The 14,055-nt window shown below is 38.4% G+C and overlaps 1 protein-coding gene across 9 annotated transcripts in view; it reads left to right on the top strand.

Moving 5' to 3' along the window:
- Ehbp1 (EH domain binding protein 1) overlaps window positions 1-14,055 on the top strand; it is a 272,080-nt gene that overhangs the window by 103,321 nt on the left and 154,704 nt on the right. For all 9 annotated transcript variants that reach the window (XR_007835535.1, XM_051200631.1, XM_051200632.1 and 6 more), the window contains exons 5-6: window positions 5,248-5,429; window positions 8,036-8,175. Coding sequence is in view for 8 of the 9 variants with exons in the window: in XM_051200631.1 (XP_051056588.1) it covers window positions 5,248-5,429; window positions 8,036-8,175 (322 nt within the window). In the remaining variant the exon portion in view is untranslated. The remainder of the gene's footprint in view (window positions 1-5,247; window positions 5,430-8,035; window positions 8,176-14,055) is intronic.

Below are 14,055 nucleotides of genomic sequence, written 5' to 3'. Positions count from 1 at the left end.
CTGACAAATACATACTTCATAGGCAAATAAGAAGTGGTCAAAATTCAGGAGTTAGGGCAGAATAAACACAAATAAAGTAATATGAAAATGTTAAAAATGCAAAGAAACCAATGATATAAAAAATGAATGTTCATTAGGAAGGATCAGCGAAGCTAAGGAATCGTTGGTTTGGAAGGTTAATGAAATAGCTTATAGCAAGAGTTATTTAGGAACAAAAGATAGCAGGTACAGACCGATATTGAGTGAATAAACATACACACACATTCTTAGAGACTAACATGGAAATGGTTATAGAAAGTTATTTTTTATACATTTTTTTATTTAGAGACAATCTTATTTTGCATATCAGTCAATCCCCTGTGCCCTCCCTTCCCATCCTCTCAAGCTTACCACCAACCCCCACAAACCCACCCACTACCTACTCACCAAGGATAATAAGGCCTTCCATGGGGGATCATCAAAGTCTGTCACATCATTTGGAGGAGGGCCTAGGCCCTCCTGCATGTATCTGGGCTGAAATAGTATCCCTCCATATGGAATGGGCTCCCAAAATCCATTTGTGCACTTGGGATAAATACTGGTTGCACTGCCAGAGTCCTGTCCAGGTCTCATAACTGGTACCTACTTTCAGAGGGCCTGGTTTGGTCCAGTGCTGGTTCCCCAACTTTCCCACTGGGGTCTGTGTGCTCTGACTAGGTCAGGTCAGCTGTTTATGTAGGTTTCTCCAGCACAGTCTTGACTGCTTTGCTCATCCCCCCCCCCATCCCCCCACCCCGGTTCTCTCAACAACTGGATTCCAGGAGTTCAGCTCAGTGCTTAGCTGCGAATCTCTGCTTCTGCTTATATCAGCTACTGGATGAAGGCTCTAGGATGGCAAATAAAGTAGTCATCAATTCCATTATAGGGGAAGGGCATTTAAGGTAGCCTCTCCATTATTGCTCAGATTGTTAGTTGGGGTCATCTTTGTGGATCGCTGAACATTTCCCTAGTGCCAGATTTCTCTGTAAACCTGTACTGGCTCCCTCTATTAAGGGATCTCTTTTCTGTTGTCCTCTATTCCTCCCAATTCAGCCGGTTGCTCCAGTGGAACAATCAGTTAGTGTGCGGTGCTTATAGAAAGTTATTTTGAAAGACAGAACCATTTGATTAACAAAATGCTACTCATTTGTATGAACAAAATTAAAACTGCAAAGCACGCTAGCAACTTAAGGGAAACTTCATTTCTCAGAGGGCAGCACTTAAAAGGAGGAAACGTACAGTAAACACAACGCTCAAGGTCGAGAGTGATGCATGAATGGTCCCTGCACTTATTGAGTGTGCAGTGTCATCCTGAGGGTTCTAGCTACCACCAAGAAAAAAGAACAATTAAAGATTGGAAAAATTAAATAAATGACTAACTCTTAAGATGTCAGGATAAAATAGAAACCCAAAAGGGAATATTTTGTATAAAAATTAAGAGTGTTATAAAGATTTCATAGGTGCAACACCTTGTTGCCGATTTCATTGCCTTTCTGTGTGCCAGAAATTGTTCATTCACGAGTGCTAAAGAGTATGTGATTTATACTAACAACAGAAAGTTCCAAGAATTAAATCTAGAAAAATATGTATAATCTCTCTATGAAACAATACAACTTTGAGATTTTAAAGATTTAAATAGGTATGTAGAGAGTAATACTTTATTTTAGAGTACAGAGATTCATCATTGTGGGGATATCAACTTACCTGCCTTATCTATAGGTTTAATACAATTTCAATGAAAATCTAAATTGTATTTTCCATAGAATTTGGACATTATGCTAAGTGAGGTACAGGAAGAGATGCAGTATAGATAGAAAGGAGAATATAAGTTGTTAGATGCCTGGAGGAGAGGCATATGGAACTGGTTTGGTAAGTGAGTTCCTGTGTGAGGTGATGAGAAAGTTCTGGCAGCAAACATGATGAGGGCTGTGCATTGTGAAGGTGGGTCAGAGTGACTGAGTGTAGCTTTGTAAAACTCTCCAGCAAAGGTAGGGGCTGAAGAGAGGCCTTGGCAGTTTAGAGCAATGGCTGCTTTTCCTGAGGTCCTGCTTTTGGTTCCCAGCTTCTGTTGGGTGGCTCCCAACCACCTGTAACACTAGTTCCAATGGAACTGATTGATGCCTTCTTTTGGCTTCCATAGGCGTCCGTGCATGCATGTGTGATCTTACATATATTACTTTGTATGTATTTACTACATTTCATAACCCGTCCATAAGCAAAGTGTACATTAGGATATATACATAGTCAGTAATAGTTTTTGAGAAGGTGAGGGCAGAGATCTAAAATTCAGGAGTTACTGTCTGCCTAGAGGAAAGAATGGGAGGAATGTAATTTGAGAGGGGATCTGTAGCTCTTAAGCTACTTGGTGTAATATGTTCTGTTTCTTAAGTGATAAGTGAAAGTTACTTCTTTTTATTTATTGAGTTCTTATTTTATGCTTTAATGTATATGCTCTACCTTATAATTTTTGAAATTCTGTTCTTATTTTGTTGCAGTTTTTAGGTGTCCAGGCCTCTCTGCTTTGTAGTTTGGGATGTCCTGTCCACCTGTCTATCTTTAGAATAGCCAATTCTTGTTTTGTTTTTTTTTTCTGACTCTTCTCACTTGCTATGTAACAGAGTGAATTCTGATCTGTCACTTCTGTCGTGAAGATTTTTCTAGGACTTAATTTCTGAGATGGGGATTTCTCAGCCATACCTTGTACATGAATTACATTTTGAAAGGCAATATGGAGTCTTTCCCCAAGTGGCTGTGCCAGTTGAGGCAGTCCGCAGCAGTACACAAGATGGCTCTTAGCAATACTTGCTGCTGGTCTGCTTTTAAGCATACTTGTTGGAATGAGAAAGTGAAGCTCGGTTACAGAAATAAGTCCTAATGTCACGTTCTATCTCAAATTTGTTCAATTTCCAGTTATAAAGAGTTGCATGTCTTAGAAGTGGAAATATATAGGCTTCCTATAACAATGAGAAGTTATGAAATTGAGGATGAGAATTTACTGATCTTTAGACTGACTGGGTCATGATTGATGGGTCACCTAACTCGAGAGTGGGTAGAGTCACAGTGGTGGGGAGAGAGGCCGGGCCAGAGAGAGGGAAGGGACAAAGAGGTGGAGAGAGGGCAGAATGGTGGTGTGTAGCTTGCTAAAAATCAGCTGACTTCTGGGCCCAGCTGTAGGTCTACTAGTTTAGGATGTGGGGAAATGGGATCTAGGTCTGCACGCAGATATTTTGTAGTCTTTTATTAATTTATTTTTTATATTCTAATCTTATTTTGTTTTTTAATGAACACCATTTAAAAGCTTTCACTTAAGTGGTGTGACAGAATGTGTTTAGGACTGACTGTTATATTACCTATTGCTTCAGAGGCAACACAGTACCAAGTACGTTAGCAGAAAAGCTTCTCTATGAAACCTTTGCTCTACAAGTAAAATAATGGAATTTATCAAATATTAATCATTAAAAACTCTATCGTTTAAAAGGAGTGTCTTCAAACACAGCTTTCAAAATTATTCAATTTCTAAGTTATGTTAATTTCATAGCTCATTTTATTAGAAATTTAATTGTTATATTAAGGATCAATGGCATAATTTTGTAGAACAGAACAAGCTCTGAGAGTAGTAAAGTGACAATTTGTATGTCATGCTTTTCAACCTGGGGCTTTACATTCTGCATTATATGTAGAAGTTGTTAGCTATTCTAAAGGTACAATAAGAGATTATTGTTCATATCAGTGTAAGAAATTGATATTCCCAACTGTACTTTTTCATTTTGCACATTGTCAAAACCTTGAACCTTAATCTTATCCTTTGATTGACAGTAGCGACCAGGGAAAGAACACTTGTATTGTTAGGGATAGTCACATCTGTTCAACTTGATTCAGTTGAGGGTATTTGCATATTCTTAAGTATTTCTTCTGAGAGGGCTTAACTTCTTCTCAAGTGCTTGATGCATTTTTGAAATTCATTCATAAGGTATCTGCATGCAATAATAGTTCTGTATAATATTGCTGTGCATAATCTGACAGATAAGACCACATTTTAAAATGGTATTCTTTCGGGGGGGGGGGGGAAATGACATTATATTTTACCTATTTGTTAGGCAGAAATGTTAGGTTTTTAAAAAGTCTTGTAATGCTTTGATTCAAGTACAATAGCCTTACTTTAGGCAAATTTACCTCTCATAGGACAACTCAAGATTTATTGAACAGTAATAAAGCTCTTAATGATAAAATGTCTTGCCTTGGTTAGAAAATTGAATAATGGAGTGGCTGCTCAGTAAGTCCTTATTTTATAGGGAATATCACCGAAGCTGAGTTTCTTGACTTATTGAAGATCATGCAGTTTGGATGTTAAGCCTTAATGTTCCAAGGTCAACCTTACAAACTAGTGGATAGTATATGACCTCTGATTTACATTATCACAAATTGTATTGCATCTGAATTTCCTGTCACCAGTAGAACACATCATATGTCTACACAATTACGTTATCCGACACATGGTTAATGTCCAGTCTCCTAAGCCTTTATTAGATAAAAAGCAGTTGTGAATCACAATGAATTGTTAATGGAATACTAAACATTGTTGATGGCAAACAGGCTTCTTGTTTATGGTTCTGATGAATGGGCACTAGCTGTTTTAAAGAACTTTTTAGATAAGCCGGAACCATTCAGTAGTGTTTCTATGGACACGACCTCTGAAAAAGTTTCTTTGCTAACATATGTGATCTTAAGTAAAAGACTAGAATGATCAGAAAATGTCTTAGAAAAAAGTATAGGTTTAACGGGAAAATACCATCATTTACAATGACTTAAAGAGAAGGGGAGGCAGGGGTGGGGGCAGCTAATGACTCCTTTCTGGGCCTAGCCTGTGACACATCATTTTCTTACACTAACCTGGAGCCTTTCCTAGTTTTCCTGAGGCAGGCTAGATGTTGTTGGGGCTAGATGTGAGCTCAGGAGCCTCTGTCCACCCCAGTGCTGGGGTTGCAGGTATGAGCTCCTGTGCGTGTTTTTGACTACTTTTTATTATGTGTTTTCCTCTGAGTACTTTTGCCTCGGCCATCTCTTTCTATTTTATTTATGTTTTATCTACTTTACTTAATATAAAAGCTATAATAAAAGCTCATCATAATTTTATTATTGTATTATAAGAATTCTTTAGTAAAGAAAGTTCTTAGTTTTTTCTTGGCTATAAAATAATTCCAAACTATGTAATTATTTTTTGTCTTCCAGGAATCCCCTTCTGGTCGGAGGAAAGCTCTCGCTACTAGCAGCATTAATATGAAGCAATATGCAAGCCCTATGCCAACTCAAACTGATGTCAAGTTGAAATTTAAGCCATTATCTAAAAAAGTGGTGTCTGCCACTCTCCAGTTTTCTTTATCTTGTATCTTCCTTCGGGAAGGAAAAGCAACGTAAGTTTCTGTCATCAAATAAGTGACTTCATTCATAGTGTGTTTCAAAATACCATAGTTTTTGTCTTAATGGAATGACAATAAGGGGAACACCCTATAGTTCATCATTCAAATGAAGCCAAGGCATGAACTCAGGGCAGGAGCTGAAGCAGAGCCAAGGAGGGATAGAGCTTATTGGACTTACTCTTGACCTTCTCAGCTTGCTTTCTCATATGCCCAGGCCCACCTGCCTACGGGTGGCACTGCCCACAGTGGGCCGGCCCCTTCCATGTCAGTCATTACGAAAATGTCCCACAGACATGCCTGCTGGCCAACCTGATGGAGGCAATTTCTTAATTGAGGTTTCTTTTTCCCCAAGTGGCTCTGGTTTGTATTCAGCTGACAAAAAGTAAACAACATAAATAATACCTTTCTCAAAAAAACAAAACAAAAACCAAAAATATTTTGTTAAGTGCTGAATAAACACTTGTTACATGTAGATAATCAAGTCAGGAACAAATCTATATATAATTTCCAGAGTCTGCACTTGGAGTAGAAGCTGCAGGGTCAGAATAAATGGGAATGCTATGCTGAGAATTTCCTAGTAAAGATAAGGGAGATAGATGGTTCTGTGAACCATTTTGCTGCACCTATCTAGCCCAGTAGAATGTGGTTACTATACTTGGTCATGTCTGCTTGAGGCTGGTGTCTGTGTGTCATTCAAAGTGAGATGTTTGGCACTCGTCTCCAAGGCAGCAAGTGACATGGTGCGTGACAACAGTAAGCTGAGGGAAGGAAGCCATGCTCCAGGTGAGTGTGGCTATTGAGGTGGCCGAGAGTAGAAGCGGCTTAGTCTTTCCTCTTGACCAAACACTGGGGGAAAGTGGTGCTCTTAACCCTGAAGTGTAGCCACATGAAAGGAGGGGGGACCAAGAAAGAAGGTGGCCTTCCTTCCACTGACAGAGCCATAAATGCATCAGCACCTTCCATCGCAGTCTGGGTAAGAAATGGTTCATTTAAACTCAGTCTCAATGTAATATGGATAGGAAGTTTTCAGGACTCCCTCTCCTTATCATTTATTATTGATAACTGAGAATTTGAAAAGCACTCACCTGAAGTAATACAACTTTTCTTACTCATGTAGGCTATCACAAAATTTGTTTTAAAAGAGGGAAATTTGTTAATTTATCCTATGTGAAATAAAATGTGAAGAATTTCTATACTTGGCTTAGCTTGCAGAGTTATGCCATATGTCGGAGATAAAATTAATAAAGACTGTAAAAGAACAGTATTTTAATTTATTTTTTTAGTCTAGATTTAGAGGAAGGATACAAAATTGAAAATTAATGTTGTGTAACATTAAAATGTATTCAGTAAGCTCTAATGTAAAAATAATAAATCAAAACACATAAGTGATTTGTCTCAAGATATTTAATATAAACTTCATACATTTGAGGTATTTTGAGGTAAATATTTTGAGGTAAAAAATTATATTTTATCAAATATATGGTGTTTAACTCAGAATTAGCTGAGGACCTCACCTTGTGTGTCTTAAAATGACTAGACTGCTTTAGAGGACTTGTCTTTGGGCCTGTGGTTCCATGGAAAACTTGCCGTGGTTAGCAGGGTTTACCATTTGATTCTGTCCAGTCCACAGATCCAAAGTGGCTCATGGTTTTCAATTAAGAATCTTTGTTCTAATTCCTTTTGGAAGTTTAAGTGTTTTATTTTGTTATTTTATGTGTGTATCCGTATACCATGGACATGCCTGATACATGCTAAGGTGAGAAGGGGGGACATGCCTGATACATGCTAAGATGAGAATGGCCATTGGATCTTTTGGAACTGGAGTTACAGAAAGCTGTGAGCTGCCATGTGTGAGTGCTGGGAATTGAACCTAGTTTTGTCTGGAAGGGCCGCCAGTGCTCTCAATTTCTGGGCCATCTGTCCAACTCATTTAATTTTAAAGTCAAGATTTATCTCATTGTGGGCTGCCCAAGATTTAGTTTCTAGACTTAATGCTCAAGAAATTCTCTGCAGAAACTATGTGTCTTCTACCAGGTGTTAGCACAAGTACCTTTTAAAGTCTTTTAGTCTTGTTTGCTTTGTAGTAATTAAACACACCATTTAGAAATTTATAAAATTAAAACATTCTTATATTTAAAAATATTCTTACATAGCATGAAAAGTACATTCACATTTTACAGAACAAAAGAGTATATTAATGTTGTGTATTTTGTATGCATTATCCAAAATGCTTAGCTCTGGAAGTTTTCAGATTTCAGATTTTTCCAGATTTTGGAGCGTTTACATACATATAAGGAATGCATCCAAGTCTAACCACAGTGCCACTTAACTTTCATGCGTGCTTTATATATGTGGCCTAAAGTAGTTTTATACCACATGTTTCATGCACCTGAGGTTTGACTGTCACGCATGGAGTCTAGGGGTTTTTCCACATGTGGTGCCTTATCAGCATGCAGAAGCTTGGGTTTCAGAGTGCTTTAGATTTTGGAGTGTTTTGGATTTAAGATTTCTGGGCTAGGCTATTAAACATTGATTTTATAATTATTTTTGAGATGTGTATTTAATAAGCTGTATATTATGTTTTGACTAAATTGATATAGGGATGAAGATATGCAAAGCTTGGCTAGTTTGATGAGTATGAAACAGGCTGACATCGGCAATTTAGATGATTTTGAAGAAGATAATGAAGATGATGATGAGACTCGAGTGAACCAAGAGGAGAAGGCAGCAAAAATTACAGGTTGGCTTTACTAGCATTGAACTAAAAGTTTATTTTCCAATTTGTGACTTCTTTTTTAACTCAATTTGTGATTTCTTTTTTAATTCAAATGTATTTACGAGAATATGTTTTACATGTGCTTTGTGTGTATATTTCTTCCTTGTTTACTTGTGGTCTAATTCAACTAAGATTCAGTGTCCCTTTGATGTCAGTTTCAAAAAAAGTCTTACTGAAAATTTTCTATAGTTTAAACAAATAATGTATTGTTCATTTCCCAAAAATTAACCTATTTAATTTCTTACCCTTTTGTGTAGAGGACTTAAGTCTTAAAGTATTAGGTCAAAAAGAAAAAAAAAAAACCCATAGTTTTATAATCTTCTCCTAATCTGTATCATTTTATACTTCTTGCCTTGAAATCTTGTCCAATGTTGATATTTTTAAACTATGTTTTAATTGCTTGCCACATGTTTTTTTTTAATCCATCTCTATTACTTTAACTACATCTCTAATAGGTATCATTTGGTTAATCTGTTCCCATAATGTTTGCTTTTTAATAGCTACTTGCAGGGCTAGGGTAGTGACTCAGTCAGTGAAGCGCCTGCCACACAGCATAGTAACCAGAGTTCAGTCTCCAGAAGCATGAGACTACTGTGGTGGTGGAGAGAAGGGTCAGCGAGGCTTGTTGACCTCACTAAATCAGCAGGCTTAAGGTTCAGTGAGGAAAACTTTTGACTCCACACTCATCCCGCACATGTACATGCACCCACCTGCCTATTCACATACCCAAGTAACACACACATAGAATTTAAAAAGTTTTCTATCCCAATAGCTGACTTAATTTCACTTATATTGGTGTATATGTAAATAAGTGTGTATGTGTGTGCGCACACACATAGACATATGCCTTTTCTTATTTTTTCCCTATCTCCCTACATTTTGCCACTCTGATTTTTAATTTTTTACATTATTTTATGTGTATGGGTGTTTTGCCTACATGTCTGGTATGTCTGCATACCACATGCATGCCTGGGTTGGTGGAAGCCTGAAGAGGGTGTCAGAGTCCCTGGAACTATAATTAGAGGTGGTGGTGAGTTGCCGTATGGGTTCTGGGAATACTCTTTGAGAGCAGTCAGTGCTCTTAATTACAAAGGTATCTCTCTAGCCCCTGCAAATTTTCTTTTAATTTAAGCATTTTTTTTTTGCTAGAGTAATTTGAAAATTGTATGTTCTGTTTTAATTTTAGAATAATACACTTTGAAATGAATAAACAAGACAGATAAATAAATGAACCCATGGATCCTTACTAATATTAAAATTAAAACAGAATATATTTGTGCTTCTCTTATAAGAAATGCAATATAATTTTCTTTATCAGTCCCTTCCCTTTATATCCTTTGGGCTATTATATTTATTTCAATAGTATTTATTTTCCCCCAATAATAAATGCTAGCATAAATTTTGTTTCCTAATGATGGCAATAGCAGCACAATACTTTATTTTTATTGAAAGTATAGTTTTCGTCAATACAGTATGTTCTGATTACAGTTTTTCTTCCCCCATATCCTCCCAGATTCTCCCTACTTCCCTATCCACCCAAATACACACCCTTTCTTTTTCTCATTAGAATACAAACAGGTATCTAAAATAGTAATAATAATAAAAAATGAGATAAAATCAAAATAGGACAAAACAAACCGGGCAGGACAAAAAAGCCAAAGAAAAAGCACAAGAAACACACACAGACACTTAGGCACACAAATTTGCACATAGAAATCCCATAAACAAATTTGAAAACCAGAGTATATAAGCAAAAGCTCTATGGGGTAAGGGGAGCTCAGACAAAGCATTTTGAGACATAAAAACAATCTCCAAAATTACCGTTGAGTTGTGTTGTGTTGGCTCTCTGTGGCTGAGCATGGGCCTGTCCTTAAGTGTGGTCTGTATCCCAGTGAGATTCTGTGAGCAATCACCAATCAGAGGTAGCTTCTGGGTTAAGGATGGGGCTTCTGCCTATTTTCCCTCTCAGCACATGGACACCGTCTGGCTTAGACTTGTTCAGGCCCTGTGCATGCTGTGCCTCCACAGTCCTGCTGTGTCAAGAAGGCCTTGCTTCCTTGATGTTTCCATCCCCCTTGGTTCTCTCCATCTCTCTACTTCCTCTTCTGCAGAGGTCCCTGAGCCACGAGAGGAGGGATCTGATGGAGACTTCTGTTTAGGACTGAGTGTTCCAAGGCCTCTCTGGGGAGAAACCTTGTGCTCATAACTACTGAGCCATCTCTCCAGCCCTGAGAATATTTTTAAATTTAAGCATTTTTGTATAGTAATTTAAAAATTGCAATATAGCACATTTCTAGTTGTGGGTCTCTATGTTTATTCCCATCTACCGTAGGAAGAAGTGTCTATGCTAATGGCTGAGCAAGATACTGACCTATGAGTATAGCAGAATGTTGGTAGGAGTCATTTTTCTTATTGTTACATTCCTCTAGCAAAAGATAGCATTTGGTTTTCCCCTAAGTCCATGGCCTATCTTGTCTTGGTTTTGGCTACCCAGGCAGTGTCGGGTATGGGTTCTATCTCATGGATGGAACTTAATTCCAATTACATGATGGTTGGTTACTCCCACAACTTTTGTGCCTCTAGTGCACCAGCGTGTCTTACAGGCATGTCACTGATGGTTTACAGCTGAGTTGGTGTTTACCTTTCTCCTCTAGTAGTGTGCAGTACCTTCTAGTACCATGAACACTAATCAGTAGGGGTGAAGACTCTAGATAGGCACAGATTGACATTTCTGTGTTCAATGAATTACGCAGGTGTTGACTTCAGTTGTATGTGGCCTTACCTTCAGTTTGTGAACAGCAACCAATAATAGCTTTGGCAAAAAACTTGGGTTGTCTGGTGGTCTCCATGAGAAAACCCTGCATGTATATAATGTACTTTGTGTACACCTCTTCCATTCTTCTCTACTATTCATTCCTGCATCCGTGGAACTGTCTTTTCTTTCCAACCAGTCCCTTGAGTGAGTATAACTTAGAGGTTATTTACTTCAACAAGGGAAACCAGTGGCTGGGTCACTGAGGAATGTGACTCTTCCCCTCCCAACAACTCTAAGTGCCTATAGAGACAGTTCCTCGGGGAGGGTCTTTCTGTTCCCTGTTGCATGCTGTCCTTTGAGCAGTGGGGGAGGTGATGTTGATGGCCTTTAGGGCTGAGGATGCCACGGTCACGGTCACTCTTTTAGCATTTTGACCAGTTAGGAGTCTCTGTGGTAACTGTTGCCCACTGCAGACAGAAGCCCCTCTTAGTGAGGCTGTGAACAGCACCTATCTTAACGCAGTCCCTTTAGCAAAACAGCAACGGTAGATTCCCCCTTTAAGACCTATGACCTGCCCAGCTGTGGTCTTTTGACCAGTTTACTTGATTGGTTGTGTATTCTTCTTGTGGGGCCAGCCTCATCCAATCAAAAAGTCATTGCTTATCTCTCTATAGCATCACACATTTATTGCACTAGCTGGTGTGTCTTGCCTGGTAGGTTGCTATTGTAGCATTCAGGGTTCACAGATGGGTAAAACTGTGGATTTTTTTTTTTTTCTCCCAGTGACTGCATAATATCTTCTAGCACTACAAAAGCTAGACAGCAAACGGGAAGTTTCAGCTAATTTCCTACTAGTTTTCTCTCTATCCTACAACCTGTGTGTCTTCAGCAATTACCATCTAGTTTTACTGGGCAGCCGGCAACAGTTATAATTGTGTGTATTGTTTTGGGGGTATCTGGGACCTCCTTGACCAACAACTTAGAAGCAAGTATAATTTGGTGTGTGGGAGTAACTATCTACCCATTTCTTCAAACTTTTTCTTTCCTGTTTAAATTACTATTTTTAACTAGTTTACAAAATAGTGGCTTCCATATGGCTTCTCCATAATCCTTTGTTTTAGTCATCCCTTACATCCTTATGACCCCCGTCCCTCACTTCCATCCCCATATAAATCTTTACATCCCCAGTATTCCGCCACAACATTTGTATTACATGTGCTCTACTATTGTTCTCCCTAATTAAGTCCTCTTCGCCTCCCCTCTCTAATTCCTCCTTTGTAGCTTCTTAACCTCTGCATGCATTCCAGGATGAACTCACAAATCTAAATATATCTGCAAGTAAGAGAGAGTGGGTGGCACTTGTCTTTCTGTACTTGGTTACCTCACTTAGTGTAATACTTCCCTGCAAATCTCGTTTTTCCTTTGCTTTACAACCTGATAAACTTCTGTGGTGAACGTGAACTGTACTTTTATTTTCCATTCATCAGCTGAGGAATAGCTAGACTGATCCCATTTCCTAGCTATTGAACAAGTGGCAACTCTATGCAACTCTATGCAGCTATCTCTGCAGTAACATAGAGAACCCTTTGGTTACTGGCCCAGGAGTGGTATGGCTGTTGTCGAATGCTGTGATTCCCATTGTGGTTGCTAGCTCACGCTGCCGCCAGCAGTAAGGTCCAGCCTCCTCCACAGCCTCACCAGCGTTTGCTCTCATTTGTTTTCTTGATGATGGTCATTCTGACCAGAGTTGGATAGACCTCAAAGTAGTTTTAATTTGCATTTCACTGGAAACTTTAAAACATATTGGCCATTAGGATTTCTTCTTTTGAGGATTCTGTGCCAATCCATACTCCATTTTTCTGGGTTGTTTGACTTAGGTTTACTATTTTTGTAGAATATATTCCAGACACTAATCCTGTCAGATGTGTAGCATGTGAAGACCTTACATCCTGTAGGTCGATGTTTTGAGTGACTCTGCTTTGCTGTACAGAAGATTTTGGGTTTTACAGATTTCACTTGTCAGTTGTTGGAGACCTATTCTGAGAGCCCTCACTTTTACCTACATCTTGAACTGTTTTCTCTCTTTTCCTCCAACAGCTGCAGAGTGTCAGGTCTTAGCTTTAGGCCTTCGTGTATTTGGAGATGATCTTTATAATGGGTGAGGTAATCTAGTTTCATTCTTCTACATGTGGATGTTTTGTTTTCCCGACACTATATATTGCACTGAAGAGGCTGTTTTCTTTCTCCAGTGGTTTTTAGCATCTTTGTTAAAAACCAGGTAGCTATTCTATATATGTGTGGGTTTAGACTGGGTCTTAATTCTAGTCTATTGATCTTCACATCTGCTTCTAGGCCAGGCCATATCATTATTATTATTTTTCCCAATTTCCTCATTTACTTTATTTGTTTTTTCCTTTTTATTTCAATTAAAAACAATCTTATTTTACATACCAATCTCAGTTCCTTCTCCCTCCCCTCCCATACCCCCACCAACTCCCATCCCACTCCATCCTCCACCCCATCCACTCCCCAGGAAGGGTGAGGCCTCCCATGGGGGATCATCACAGTCTGTCACATCATTTGGGGTACAGCCTAGGCTGAGAGAGTATCCCTCCATAGGGGATGGGCTCCCAAAGTTCATGCACTAAAGACGTTATCATTATTATTGTTATTGTTACTACTACTACTACTACTACTACGGCTTTGTAATAAATTTTGAAATAAACATTTAAAAAATAATTTGAAAATCTGGTATATTATGCTTCTCTTGTTATTCAGAATTGTTTTTATATAAAACTATAAAAGATTTTTATGTTAATTTTTATTGTTTTATGTAGTGTATGTATATGTGTGTGTCCATATGCACTTTACACAGCATGCATGTGGAGGTCACAGGAAACGCTGTGGAAATAGGTTTTCTTCTTTCTCCTACGTTGGTCCCAATGATTGAACTCAGGTCATGAGGCTTGCTAGCAGCTATTCTCACCTATTGAGCAAGCTCACTGGTCTTCCATAGAAATTTTAAGATTTCTATGAAAGAATGGTTGTAGAATTTTGATAAGTATTGCATTGAATGAGTAGATTGCTTT

This window comes from Phodopus roborovskii, unplaced genomic scaffold (genome assembly GCF_943737965.1).
Source record: "Phodopus roborovskii unplaced genomic scaffold, PHOROB, whole genome shotgun sequence".
In the NCBI taxonomy this organism is placed as follows: domain Eukaryota; kingdom Metazoa; phylum Chordata; class Mammalia; order Rodentia; family Cricetidae; genus Phodopus; species Phodopus roborovskii.
Note: the sequence above shows the minus strand (reverse complement) of the source record. Positions and strands in the feature narration are given on the sequence as shown.